The sequence below is a fragment of the Ziziphus jujuba genome, chromosome 10, assembly GCF_031755915.1.
Source record: "Ziziphus jujuba cultivar Dongzao chromosome 10, ASM3175591v1".
Classification (NCBI taxonomy): Eukaryota; Viridiplantae; Streptophyta; class Magnoliopsida; order Rosales; family Rhamnaceae; genus Ziziphus; species Ziziphus jujuba.
The window spans coordinates 10,029,351-10,044,787 of record NC_083388.1 but is presented as its reverse complement, the minus strand read 5'-3'; the positions used below and the strand labels follow the sequence as shown (position 1 = coordinate 10,044,787).

Below are 15,437 nucleotides of genomic sequence, written 5' to 3'. Positions count from 1 at the left end.
ATGGTGAAATGCCACATGTCAACCATGTGAAAAATCAAATTATTTTATTATTTTTGAATAATAATATTATTATTAATATTATTTAATTATTTCTTTTTCTTTTCCTTTTTCTTTTTCTTTTACTTTTCTTTTCCCCACGTGGGAAAACACCATCACTTCTTTCTTTTTCTTTTTCTTTTTCTTTTTTTCTTTTTTCCTTTCTTCTTCCCCGAAACACCAAGCACGCAACAGTTATTTTTCTTCCCTCCGGCCGTCCCTCTCTCTCTCCCGTGTTTTTGAATTCCGGCCACCTACACAGTACACGCGCCGGCCAGTGACGTGCGGAAGGAGGAGGCGAGCTCGGCCGCCAAGTTTCACGGCCAGCCGCCGCCGGACGCGCGCCGATCGGGCCGGAGAAGCCGCCGGATTTTCTCTCTCCTCTTTTCTTGTGTTTTCCGGCCAGCCCACTCCCAATTGAGCCTCCTATCCCCCTATTTTGGGTCCTCTGAATCCAAAAATGGCCTCCAATCCCAGAAATTCGAAGCGGTTTGCGAGATATGGGGAAGTGAACACCGGCCGAAACTTTCCGACCAAATTCTGGCCACCTCCGGCGGAATTGGGGTCGACGGAGACCGGATTGGTGATCCTCGTCCCACGAGCTTCGATTCGGTATATCATTCGACCATTTTGGTTAAAGTTTGTGTTTAAGCCCCCGGGTACCGGGTATTAAAATATTAATTTATTTGACTGTCTATGAATTTTGTTCTAGGAGCACCGGTGAGTCGTGAAATTGATCCCGTGATGGATCGTAGGTTAATTGCGTGCTCCAGGTGAGTGACCCACCTTTAAAAATATTTTCGGGGTAATTAATTGTATTTATGTGGTATTAATTTGGTATCTGTAAAATTGTGCTCATGTGGTGTATTTTAAATATAATCGGGAAAAAAATATTATTTTATATATATATTTACCATTGGTAATAAATGGAAATTTTGGGATCATTAAGAAATTCCCGATTATTATTTTATGGTGATTTAATTATGAATTATATTGTTGTTTAATTTATTATGCATGAGCAAAGTGAATTTTGGTGGTATTTGTACGTGGTTTTAAATTTGATTTTCCGGGCATAATTGGGTTAAATATTTTACGAAAATATTTGGTTATATTTTATAAATTATGCCCGCGGTATTTTTATGGTTGCATCTCGTATTTCGAGGAAAATTGTGGTTTGTTGATTATCGCTGTTTCGTACCGGGTTATTGGATAAAATATGTGGGATGGTGTTTTGTGAAATTTTGGTATACTTCCCACGGTGGTTTTTGGAAAAACGGTACGGTTGGTTATTATTGTTTATTTTTAGACGCACTCATACAGTATTGGTGTTCTGGTGTATGGTGTATGGACACGTGGTTTAGCACGCGGTTATTATGTGGTTTAGCGTGCGGTTATTACTTCACCCGTGAGTTGCCATTGGACCGTGGGCAGGCAAGGTTATTGTTGTGCACAGCCGCCCCCCTCCTTGGCCGGGTGATGGTTTTTAGCAGTCGGTACTGTCGGGACGCCGAAGTGACCACTGCAGGTTTCTCTCTTTAACCTCCCGCCAGTCGGTGCTCGGGACGCTGGGTATCGGAGGGCATCACCGGTATATGGTGTGGTGCGTCAGGTGTAATTGTCGGTGTATTTGCAAATAATGGTTTAAACCCCAAAGGTGTTCAAAATTTATTTATTATAATTTATTATATTTTTATTATATATTTGGGGTATGTATTCATTTAATTGTTGTTGTTAAATTATTTAATCCCTTGGTTTTTGGGAGGTATGCATACTGGGTTTTGCGAAAAGGTTTTAAAAAGGGGAACTTTTCCAACTGAGAGAATTGTAAGGGTTTTGAGAGAAATTATTATTTTCCCATTTAATTATTATCTATCTACTGTATTACCGTGGTATTATATTGTATAGTAGATAGGGTCACTCACTGAGATGATTAGCATCTCACACTCTTAAATTCCGTTCCCCTAGGTCCAGGTTGGAGACGTTGATTGTCCGGGGCGAGCCCAACGTCTCAGTTCGTTGCCGAAGGTTCAAGAAGTTTTCTTCCCTTTTTCCTCTCTATCTTGTATTGCTTCCTTATCTGTCATTTTATAAATTCCACATTGATCTGTATAATGCTCTGTATACTGTATTGGACGTGTCGTTGTTTTTATGCACTGGGTTGCTGCTGTTGTTTTATTTTTGAAGTGCTGAAATTTGTGGAACAATTTGTAGTTTGTGGGAGGAATAAGGGGATGTTTTTAGAAGTGTGTTTTCAGTGCAGGTAGTTTGTGGTAAGTAAATCCCTTAGGGGAGGCTCTGTCGGATTTTCCGTTGGAGGGTCCGGTAGGGTTTCCCTGGGATCAGGGCTGTCTAGGGTTCCGGGGAAGGAATTCTGGATGGGTCCTGACAGAAATCCCACGGGGGGAATTGTTTGATAATTTTTCTGATGACAGTAACAAGGATGATGCAGATTTTGGCGATGAAGTAGTAGCGAAATCTTTGTATGGACGAGATCAGGCTGGTCAAGTGACGGAAGGGGAGCTGTGTAACACCCCGTCTTGAAGTACATCGAAAATTTCTCAAATTTGATCAAGGTTGACCAGGTTTGACCATCATTGATCGCGAAGGGGTCAAATGTTGACTTTTTGCTTCTGGTGGAATTTCACATTGACCGAGGTCCAGTTACAAAGTACATATTGGCACGAGTTCATAGATTAGTAGCACATAAAAAACGGAGCTACGGTTTGAGGTCCAAACTGTCCAAGGGGTGCCAGAGTTGACTTTTTGTTCATGCAAAGTTAAGCTTTGACTCATGCATGGTTGTGAAGTACTCGTCGATACGAGTTCATAGACTAGTGGTACGTCCGATTTGGACATGTGATTTGAAAGTTATGGACATTCAAAGTTTTCCGAATACCGTAATATTTTAATATATTTTTACTTGAGTGAACAGTGTGTGCTACGTGTCGTATTTTCAGCCAATCCCGTGAGTGAGCAGTGTCACCCAGGGGTGGCTTTTATTTTGGCAAAAACACGTGAGCCGGGGGAAAGACAGAGAGAGAGGGGGGGAGAGAAGCCACCACCACCGGCCACCACCGTTGACTGCCGTCTGATCACTTTTAAGCCACACATCCACCCTAGCTTGAAGCCCACCTGAAAATTGGCCGGTCAGCCAAAAATCACGGCCATATCGCCTGCAACGCGCCCGGATCGGGGCATTTTTCGGCGAGTGGTTGATTTCCTTCTCTCGTCGATATCTCCCAAACCAAACCTCTGTTTGCCTCACCGTCGGTCCCGTTGAGTTACCCATCACCAGATCTACCACTTCACCAAGTTTCACGGCCAGTGGCCATCGGACATGCCGCCGGTAGTGGCGGATTCCGGTGACCACGGCGGCTCACCGGAAAATCCAATTTCGGTGAGTTTCCAATCACCCCACCTATCCTTCCCTACTAATTCGACCTCCCTAAACCCAAATCCGAGGTCACTTTCCTCCAATTCACGAAGGATTGAGAGAATCGAGGACTTGAATTCCGATATCTTTCCGACAAGATCCCGGCCACCACGGGTCCGATCTTCGGGAAGTAAGACCAGATTCGTAATCCTCGTTTCACAAGCTTCGATTCGGTATATTACTCGTAAATTTTGGTTGTCGTTTGTGTTAAACTTCCCGGGTACTAGGTATTATTTACCCGAATAAAAGATTAATTTATTTGAATTATATAATATTGTTGTTCTAGGAGCACGTGTGCATCGTGGAATTGATCCTATGGAGGATCTTGGGTTAATTGCGTGCTCGAGGTGAGTGACCCACCTTTAAAACTATTTTGGGATGATTAATTATATTTATTTTGTGTAAATTTAATATTTAGCAAATATGCTCATGTGGTTGAATTTATTTATAACTGTGATAAATTGTATTATCAATTTCGGTGATTTATTTTATATATATATATATATATATACTTATTAATGCAAAATGAAAGTTTGGTTTATTAAGAAATTCTTGATTATTATTATTATTGTGATTTAATTGAATTTATTACGTATGAGGAAGGTGTTTTCATTTAATTAATTGTATTTGGATTTTAATATTATTTTCGGGCATGATTCTATTTTAAATATTTCAAGAAAAATATTGCTTTAAGTTTGGTACTTTTAAAGTATATAATTATGCCTTTGAAATATTATTTGATTGATTTTATGATTTGGGAAAAGTTATTTGTATATTATTATTGATGGTTTTACCCTGGAGATATTAAAGAAAAAAATGTGGAATTGTGAATTTGAAAAAATGGTATGATTCCCACGATGAGTTTTGGAAAAATTATTATTATTATTATTTTTAATATGGTCATTTATTTTAGATGCACTCATACAATACTGGTGTTCTGTACTGTGTATGTGGATGAGTGTGCAAGTTATAATGTCTCTCGTGAGTTGCCATCAGATCGAGGGCAGACAAGTTTGATATTGGCCATAAGTCGTCCCCCTCCATGGCCGGGTTGACGGTTTAAGCAGTGGCACTGTCGGGACGCCGAAGCGACCGTATGCAAATTTCTCTCTTTAACCTCCCGTCGGACGGTGCTCGGGACGCTGGGTATCGTAGGGCATCATTGGTATATAGTGTGGTGCATCAAGTATTATTTGTCAGATATAAATTTCAAATCTTAAAGTTTTAAAGCAACATTTAAATTAAATGTATTTAATTTGTTTTATCACTTATTTCCAATTAGTATTTTCTAAAATGTATTTATTCATATTTTATGTCATTTATTTGAAATTAATATTTTTAAAATGCATCTTGCCATAAAAATATTATATAGATTGGTTGAATATTTCAAAATGAATATTATACTATTTTTCTACCACTTGTTTTACATGATTGTTCGTAATTATTTAAATTATATTTTTGATACTGTTTATTTTGATTTGTTAAATCAAATTTTATGAATTATATATTGAATTTTACTTTTATGTTATATTTCTTTAATGCAAGTATTCTAAATTTATTTTATTATATTTTATTTGTATTTGGACTATTTAAATTTTATTAAATTAATTATTACTTGATTTTTGGGGCATAAAAGATTGGGTTTTGCGAAAATATTTTAAAAAGAAAATTTTTCCAACTAAGTGAATCGTAAGGGTTTTGAGGGAAAATATTATTTTTAACTACCTATTATTTATTTACTTATTTCTTATTAATCAATTAACTAAGTGATTTACCCTTTTATTATTATTATTATTGTATAGTAGATTGAGTTACTCATTGAGATGATTAGCATCTCATATTTTTAAATTCCGTTCCCTTAGGTCCAGGTTAGTCGACGTTGATTGTCGAGGGCGAATTCGACGTCTTTGTTCGTTGCCGAAAGTCCAAGAGAAGCTTTTTCTTCCCTTTTTCCTCTTCATCTTGTATTGCTTCTTTATCTGTCATTGTATTAAAGTCATATTTATTTGTATAACGCTCTATATATGGATTGGACAGATATTTGTTTAATTGCTTACTGATTCCCTGTTATTATTTTGGAGTGCTGTAAATTTGTGGAAACAAATTGTAGTAAGGTGGGAGGAATAAGGTGGTGTTTATTAGAGTGTGTTTTATTTGCAGGGAACTTTGTGGTAAGTCCTACCCTTAGGGGAGATGCTGCAGGATTTTCCGTTGGAAGGTTCGGTGGTGTTTCCCTGGGATCAGGGCTTGTCTAGGGTTCTGCTGAGGGATCTTAGACGGGTCCTGACAAGCTGGCTAGGCCTTAAATTGGTGTCGCAGTGCATGAGCCTCAATAGTTGCCTCAGGAAGACAAGGTTGAGCCAATCCAATGGAGACACGTGGATGAGGGGAATGCTCTAACTGACATCCATCAATCAGATTCCGGAGTGGGTATTGCAGAGGGTTCAGGCGTTGCAGATTTCAAAAAATTGAATCCCGCCACTACCATTGTGGAATCTGGGCATTCTAAATGGGCCGTTACAGAACCTGGGCCTATCCGACGATCCAAAAGGGTAGCCAGCTCCGACGGAGGAAATGTGCTAGAGGGAGACCTTATCAAAGCAGCCAAGTCCCGAAACTTACAAAAGGTGTCTCTAGAAGAGAGCCCAACCCCGAAACTTACAAAAGGTGCCTCTAGAAGAGAGCCCAGCCCGCCAAGGGAGAATAGACGACCATCAATCTTGGAAGCCTCCTTTACTTGCAGTACACCAAGTTCTCGGCAGGTTCTATTGGAGACTCCTTCGGTGGAAGAGTGATTTTCTCCACGAGTGAAATTAAAAGATAAGATACAAAGGAAGTTCTCTGTAGGGGTTTCTAATGTGACAGATAGGGATAAGATTTCTTTTACTCATACGGCTGAGGAGGCAGACCTTACCATGCCCCCACCTCCTCAATGAAACTATTTTCATGGAACTGTAGGGAGATGGGAAGATCCTTTGCAGTTAACAGCCTGCGAGGCTTAATTAGGAATTCTTCCCCATGGGTCTCTTTTTAATTGAGACTAAGGTCAATTTGGCAAGAATGAATCGAATAGAAAATTCTCTGCATTTTGAAAACAGACATGTTGTTGAAGCTCGGAATGGGAGGGGGGGTCTCGCTCTGCTCTGGAAGGATGAAGTGTCTTGGAAAATAATTTATAGCTCTGATTGGATAATAGGGGTTAAAGTCAAATCTCTTCAAGCTCAATTCTGGAACTTGTGGTGTTGCTACTGTCCGGTAGAAAGGAACTTGCGTAGACACTTTTAGGCTTCTTTGACCTCATGCGATGAGTCGGCCCTGAGTGAGTGGTCTTGTATTGGAGATTTTAACGATGTGGCTTGCCAAGAGGAGAAGAGAGGGGGTAGGAAAGTCTCTGAGAAATCCAACTACTTTCTCAAGAACTTCATGAGAGACGTTAGTGCTTTTAAATTGGAGTTTGTTGGGAATCCATTCATGTGGTGTAACAGACGGGGAGGCTTAGCTAATATTCGAGAAAGACTGGATCGATTTGTAGGCAGTACTGATTGGTACTTCTTATTTAGCCAGGCCGGTGTCATTCATCTCACTGCTACTAGGTCTGATCACATTCCCATCCTGTTGTGTTTGTATCTGGATCATCGCAAAACTCCCAGGCCGTTCAGGTTCCTGGAGGCTTGGACTTGCGACCCCTCATATGAAAGTGTGGTGGCTAATACTTGGACGGTTGATGAACGAAGAAGACTCCGAGTGTCTTTATCGGTAAAAATCAACAATACAACGAAAGCTTTATGGAAATGGACTAAGGAAACTTTCGGGTTGTGCCAATCCATAATTAAAGAGCTAGAAGGCCAATTAGCTTAGGTGTAGAGTCTGGAACCAACTCACATGAATTTAGCTCAAGAGCGCCTTTTGAAGAAAGAGATAGAACAATGGCAACTGAGACTTGAGCTTGGCGTTAAAAATTGTGGCTACAAACAGGGGATAAAAATTTCAAATTTTTTCATGCTTCGACCGTACCAACCGACAATGGATTTTCATTGCAGCTCTCAAAAATGATGGTGGAGATTGGCTTCTTACTCGTGAGGAGATCAGCAGGTTTCTTTTGAGCAAATTTGAGTTGCTTTATCGGGATAAGGGAGTAGAGTACTATCAACTGCTCAGCGACCTTATTCACCCAGTGGTTACGACATGAAAATGAATTAGTTTCGGCCATCCCTTCAGAGTTTGAAATTATGGAAGTGATCAAGAAGATGAATGCCTCCAAAGCGCTTGGCCCTGATGGAATGTCGGTTCTTTTCTACCAGCAATTCTGGAATATAGTGGGGCAAGATGTTGTTAAAACAATATAAGATGCCTTCATTTTAGGTCATCTGCTTGAGGCGCTCAAGTGCACTTTCATTGTGCTTATCCCGAAGACCAAGGCGATCTCTCAGTTCCATCACATTAGGCCCATTAGTCTCTGCAACACAATTTATAAAGTTTTCTTGAAGATTTTAGTAGAGCATATAAGATTGATGCTTCCATGAATTATCTCCCCTAATTAGGCAATGTTCAGTCCTGGGCGATGGATAGGAGAGAACACGATTTTGGTTAATGAAATTGTGCACTCTATGAGAAAGAACACAGGAACTAGTGGTTTTATTGGGATGAAATTTGACATGCATAAAGCCTATGACAGAATTAATTGGCAAATGCTGAATGAAATCCTTATTTGTTTTGGGTTTTCTGCCAAGGTGCTTGCGCTCCTAAGTCACTGCTATTCAATGGATAATGCTTCTATTCTTCTCAATGGCAGTATATGTGGTTCCATTAAGATGGAACGTGGAATTCAGCAAGGGGACCTAATCTCTTTGTATTTCTACATCCTGTTTGCTAAACTGCTATCTCGAATGCTTCACAAATTGGAATTAGAAGGCAAAATTCAGGGAATCACGCTTGGCAGGTCGTGTCCTCCTATTTCCCATCTTTTTTTTGCAGATGACATTCTAATGTTCTGTAAAGCCTCCAAGCAGGAAGCCCGAAAGGTAACTGCTTGTATCATGCGTTATTGCAAATGGACTGGGCAAGAGATCAACTTATCCAAATCCGGGTGTTTCTTCTCGAAAAACATCCTAGGCAGACTCGAAGCGGAAATTAGAGACATTTTGGGCGTTAAGGAATTACCTAAGGATTCCACTTATTTAGGGAACCCTTTATTTCTTGGTAAGAACAAATCTTTCGATTTTGATGAGTTAAGGAATCAGGTTGAAGTGAGGCTACAGGGGTGGAAGGCAAAGCTTCTGTCGCAGGTCGGCAGACAAGTCCTGGTTAAGTCGGTAATCACAACCATTCCAACCCATACTATGTCTTCATGTAAACTGCCTCTTTCAATTTGTAGGAACATTGACAAGATGGTGAGAGCTTTTTTCTGGAGGGTAATTACGATAAAAAATTGCAGTTCTTTCCGGTGGCTTGGAAAAGAGTTTGTGCCTCCAAGTTCAATGGAGGTTTGGGTATCCGAAGATTGGAAGATGTCAATACTACACTGTTATGCAAGATCGGTTGGTCTCTCAAGACTACCAGGGACATGCTGTGGGTTAAAGCTCTAAAAGCCAAGTATTTCCCTCACTCCTCATTCATACACGCTGGCCAAAAGAAATCTCACTCCTGGCACTGGAAGGGTATTTTAAGCATCCGTCCAATCCTTGCTAGAGACATTTGTTACAAGGTTGGGGATGACAGCAAAATTAATTACTGGGAAGACCCATGGGTTCCCAACCTGCCTAGTTTTAGTTCAAGACCCAGTCCAAACCTTCTAGATTTGCGATGGGGCATGGTGGACTCCCTGCTCTTATCCAATGGCCAATGGAATAAAATGCTTTTGGAGCAATTATTTGATAAAGATTCTGCTGAAAACATTCTCAAATTTTTTTGGGCTTTTGGGAATGAGGAAGACAAGCTGATTTGGGTGGGGAGCCATTTAGGGAAATTTCACATAAATTCGATTTACAGGTTCATTAATCTGTTACCAAGGGATAATGTTATCTCATAGAAACAATTGTGGAGGAGCCCTATCCATGACAGATTGAAGTTTTTCTTGTGGAATTTGGCAGCTTCTGGCTTACCGGTGTATTCTAATTTGCTGAAGCGTAATTGGCAGGTGGATAGCCCCTGCTGTCCCCATGGCCGTAACTGTCTTGAAGACGAAATGCATTTATTTTTCCTTCGCAGTGTTGCTAGAGCATTTTGGCTGGCTTCTTTGTGGGGCATCAGATGGGAAGGCTTTTCCTATTTGAATCTAGAAGGTCTGCTAAGCATCATCATCGAGCCTGAAGGAAAATTACCCGTCCACCCCTTTGACAGGGACAACTTCTTCCTCTTTGCTACTCTTACTCTCAATACACTTTGGAATTTGCGTAATCAACTTGTGTTTGAAGGGGCGAGGTTCTTTCTTGAGGAAGAAGTCAGGAATTTTTTTTCCAGGTTTGCGAAACACAAAGCTTCAATGGCTATCTTGCCTGGATCCCTCACCAGCTCTGATTCCAACCTGATTGTTGATAGCAATTGGTGCAAACCCCCACCTGGAGTAATCAAGATTAATTATGACGTTCAGTTAAGGATGGTCTTTCCAGCATCAGGTTGGTGGTTAAGGATCATATCGGTAGAGCCTTGAGGATTAAATGTTGTCTGTGAACGTGATGCTAAAGGGGTCATTATGAGGCTCAACCATCCGTCTAACTGCCATGGACACTGGTCCTTAGATGGGATTATCAAACGCATTATTGATCTTTGTCCAGATTTCCAGTCTGTGTCCTTTTCTTGGGTTCCAAGGAAAGTGAATATTTTGGCCCATTTCGTCTCCCGATGGGGCCATGCTAGAGCCTCTGTAGGGATTATCTCATCTGTTTTGTTACCTATGCAATTTTTTGAGGAGGTGAACTAGGAAGGTGACCTCCTGACCATTCCTGGTTCCAGCTTTTGTATTTTGCCCTTTTTTTTGGTTAATATAACACTTTTCTTTCCAGCAAAACAAAAAAAAAAAAAAAAAAAAACTAGTAATTATCACATTTACCGCGATTAGCAATTAAAAAACATGTTAGATTTTTATTCTCAAAGAAAAGTAAAAGCAAAAGAAACAAGAATAAAATTTAAAAAAACCATAAAAACAACAACAAGAACAACTTAAGCTCTTCAATTGAAAAGGAGTGAGAAGACTGAAAATGAAGGATCCATAATGAAAATATAACTAAAATAAAAGCAATCAATCGAAAATTTTAAAATTAAAGGCACCATATTGAAGAGGTAAAATAGAAGCACCAAAAAAGTATAGTTATAACTGAACATAAATTACAATGTGGTTAAATTAATTTGTAGATTTTTGAAGTACTAAGGCATCCGTACGTAGATGTGAAAAATTATAAAATAGAGTTGATAAAAATTAATATAGTAATTTAAAAAAATATATATATAATATTTTTATTTTAACCAAAAAAAAAGAAGCTTTAGTACTAAAATTCTATAACAACTGCATATATACGAGAAAATCTCAAGTGGCATTATTAGAAAAAAATAATAATAATAATTGCTATTCTAAATTCTATAATTTTTATCCGCACATAATTTAAAACATATATTAACCACTCAGAATGTAAGTCAGTTTCAGTTATACACACAAATATGGGATCCAATTAAAATAAGTGGTGTAATTGCGATTTTTTTCTTTTTTTTTGCGACAAGTGATTAAGATAGTTTTTCTTCAATGTATTCTTGCAATTATTGGAATAATTTAAAAGCGGATCATGAATTTTGTTTCATAAACAATCAGTTTTCATTATTAATATTCAAGGCCCTCCTTTCTCCCTCCTCTGAACTTTTTTTCTCAAAAGACTTATAAAATTTCTATTCATTCCCAATTTTAATTTGGACTTAGGATTAATTATAATTTTTTTACAACACAAATTAACTATTAGAAAAAAGAAAAAAGAAAAACAAATTAGTGAACCCCACTGAATTCCGCTATAATGAGGCGTTATTATTATTATTATTATTATTATTATTATTATTATTATTATTATTATTATTATTATTATTATTATTATTATTAACACCCTATAAATAATTAAATACCAAAGTAACATCCACAAATAGGGGTGGGCAAAATCCAATCCAACCCGTTTAACCCGTCCAATCCAATCCATTTTTAACAGTTTGGATTGGATTTTTACATCAATTGGATTGGATTGGGTTCAAAATATTATAAATTGTATGGATTGGATTGGTTATGGATTGGAAATATAAATCCAATCCAATCCAAATAATATATTATATAGCTAAAAAATTATATATTTTTTATTTTTTTCATTTTTATATATTAATTTTAGTATTTTTTTTCATTTTTATGTATTAATTTTTAAATTTTTTTCCATTTTTATATATTGATTTTTAATATATATATATATATATATATATATATATTTTTCCCTTTTACATTCCCATATCCCAAATTCAAAATCAAATTGTAAATTATAATCCTAAACTAAACATTTACCTTTGTTACCGTTTGCTACCAGTCCATCACTATCACCATAATATATATATATATATTTTTACATTCCCATCATATATATATATATATATATCTACATATATTGTATCCAATTGTTACTTATATATATATATATATATATATATATATATAAATGTTTAAATATAATTTATTACTAATTTTATTGTTTTGATCTTTGTAAAACTTACAGAATCAACTAAAATTAGTGAATCTGTCAACGTTGATTGACTTATGATTTACCAAAATTTTAAGGTTTAAAAAAAAGAAATTATGCATTGATTCTTGAGTGAATGAATTTTAACGAATGTATTATTTTACATTATTTGTTCTAACAATTTTAATTTGATTTTATAGGAGTGAGATGATGATATTAACGTTTGGTATTTAAAAAGTGCATGATGTGAATCATTTGCTACATTTTCTTCTTTATTTTCCATTGTAGACTATATTATATTATTCTAATTGTATTTTATATTTGGATAATTATAATTTATTATTTATATTTTAAATTTAAAAATTTTTTTATTTGTATTATATATTTATAAATTAGTAAATTTTAAACCGATTAACCAATTCAAACCAAATCGATTATAAATGGTTTGATTTAGTTTGGATTTAATACTTTAATGATTTGGTTTGGATTGTAAATTAAAAAATCGATACGTATAGATTGGATTGTATTTCGGTTTAAAACCGAATCAATCTATTCTTGCCCACCCCTACCCACAAATATCAGCGTGAAAAAAACTTGAAAAAACTTGGAATGATTCAACTGCATACGTTTCAAAATTCGTACCAACTCGATCATCATCTTGATTCTTCCATCTATAAAACATCACGTTGGTTCTTAAATCTGCGTGTTAAGTGTGTAAATAACTAATTAGACAAAGAAACACAAATAAACTTTTTTTTTATGACCCTTTTTCTAAAAGAAAACATAAAGCACCTTCAGAGCAGCATTCTATCAAATACCTTGCATACGGAACCTATACCACTCAAATATCAGAAATTCAATACGCAAAGTAGATGATTATAAACTGGTATTTCATTTCCTAATAAAAAAAACATAGAGATCGTCCAGATCTTCTTTTACAAAACCAAACTAAAAATAAGAAAAAAAAAATCATGATAAAAAAAGAAAAGAAAAGACATTTACTGATTAAACCCTAACCCTAAAAACATAAACACCTAATCTATACTTGTTTTGCGCAGCACCAACCACCACCGCCAAACAATATAATTCTGGATCAGATCAAACATTCAAGAGCTGGTAAACTTAGTCACCGCCTTAGTCCCTTCGGAAACCGCGTGCTTAGCAAGTTCTCCGGGAAGTACAAGCCTCACAGCGGTCTGGATCTCCCGAGAAGTGATGGTGGGCTTCTTGTTATACCTAGCGAGCCTGGAAGCCTCCTGAGCGAGCTTCTCGAAGATGTCGTTGATGAAGCTGTTCATGATTCCCATGGCCTTGCTCGAGATCCCAATATCAGGGTGAACCTGCTTCAGGACCTTGAAGATGTAGATCTTGTAGGTCTCCGTGCTCTTCTTGGTCCTCTTCTTCTTCTTGTCCCCGGCAGCGGCTCCTCCTTCCTTCGGGAGCTTCTTGCCGGCTTTGGGTTTCTTTTCGGCCGGAGCTTTCTCGGCCACGGCCGACTTCTTCTCCTCCGCCGGCTTCTTCTCGGCGGGCTTTTTCTCACCCTTGGGTGCCATCGGATTCGAAGATTTTTTTGGGAAACAAAATTCGAGGGTTTGGAATTTCAGAGAGAGTAAAGTTGCAGATAAGGAATACTGAAAGTCCTTCAATTATGAGAAGGAAAATCTAAGTTCCGATTTGTTTATATGGAGAGGATTGGTGGATTGTTATTGGTTAGGCGTGAAGTCGCGCGGATCACTTGCGTGGCGTTGTTCTGATCCATTCGATGGTCCCGTGAGGAATGGTAAATGGACGGTTTAGATGCGTTTTAAAATTTGATAACGTGTACTAGGTGAGGATCGTTGAGTTGGCCATTCTATGAGCCATTCGATGGGTTGCGTTTGGAAGTGCTATGTTGACGAGCGGTTTGATTCCTTGAAACGAGAAAATCTTCAATTTCAAGTCATGGTGTGCTCAGTGTGAAAATTTTGCCACAATAGTTCACCATTCTAAATTTAAAAAAAAAAAAAAAAAATAGATATGTAATGTTTTTAGCCGGAAAATGGTATATGTTTAGTAGATTCCTAACAAAAGTATACATATATATTTACTAGATTATTGCAAAATATATATATATATATATGTTTAGTAGAAAATTGAATTTAACTATAAAAATCTAAATATATGTGTCTCTATATTTAAAAGTGAGGGATAACAAAATGTGAAAAGATTAAACATATATGAATATTAATATAAAGATATTGAGTCCATTACATCATCTTTCACATTGAATTGGGGGGTTGTAACCTAATCACATTGATGTTTTTTTTTTTTAAATACTTAGAGTTCGTTTGCTATAGCTGATGAAAGTAGAGTTTTAATGTGTAAAAATTTTTATAATAGATTTTTTTGAAGCTAATAAGTATTTAATTGTAAATAAAAAAATTACATTAAATGCTCATTAAGTTGTATTAAATGCTTATTAAATTTTTATATAAAACAAAAAAAAATTTAAAGAAGCTCAAAATTTGAACTTTTCTAAAACAGCTTAAAAAAACTTATTTTTTAGTCAATAAGTATTTATTGATTTTTGCCAAACATATTTATTTTTTGATAAAAAAATTTTTAATCCTCAAATAGAATTTTTAAATGAAAAAAATTTATGCCAAACAGAGCTTTATGCTAATGCTTTTAACAAGGTGTTCAATGAATGCAAATTTAAATCTATATTTATATTTATTTAAAAATATATGTATCTATTTATATATTTTAAAATTTAAAATTTTATCATATTTTCAGCTTTTAAAATCAGTATAGATTATATATATATATATACACAAAATAAAAACGTACGGCAACACAATATTTGCCGATTGGCCATATAAGCATGTGGCTATCTTTTTCATCTGTAACTAAGGAGCATGAACTCTATCTAGTTCAAACTCCATCATCACCTGACCTCATTAGTCATAAATAATAATTATTATATTGATAATAACGATTTAAATCCCCTAAATAATAAAAATAAGATTGAAGTGTCCATGTTACAGAAATTTTGATCTTTTTATATGTGGTTGGATATATTACACAATTTCTCTATGGCCATGATGATTTGTGTAAAACCTATATTGTTATTATGTTTTAGCTGGCTATTATTGATAAATGACGTATCACTAACATTTTTTTATTTACTTTATTTTTTTATGTTTACTTATAAGGAAATAATAACATTTTGCATGATAAATTAATATGCCTACATATGGGGTTGGGATAAACGTAAAAATCTCATTATTGGA

General features: G+C 36.3%; 1 protein-coding gene and 1 long non-coding RNA gene across 2 annotated transcripts in view; one reads left to right on the top strand and one right to left on the bottom strand.

Annotated features, from left to right (window-relative positions):
• Positions 1 to 403: 403 nt before the first annotated feature.
• The window catches only part of LOC132799638 (uncharacterized), a 253,368-nt gene continuing 238,334 nt past the window's right edge, over positions 404 to 15,437 (top strand). The window contains exons 1-2 of the long non-coding RNA XR_009634462.1: positions 404 to 648; positions 749 to 809. This is a non-coding gene — a long non-coding RNA (uncharacterized LOC132799638). The remainder of the gene's footprint in view (positions 649 to 748; positions 810 to 15,437) is intronic.
• Positions 13,039 to 13,830, bottom strand: LOC107411066 (probable histone H2B.1). The gene has a single exon (XM_016018578.4). It carries the CDS (start codon positions 13,716 to 13,718, stop codon positions 13,272 to 13,274), a length of 447 nt encoding a protein of 148 aa, XP_015874064.1. The 5' UTR covers positions 13,719 to 13,830; the 3' UTR covers positions 13,039 to 13,271.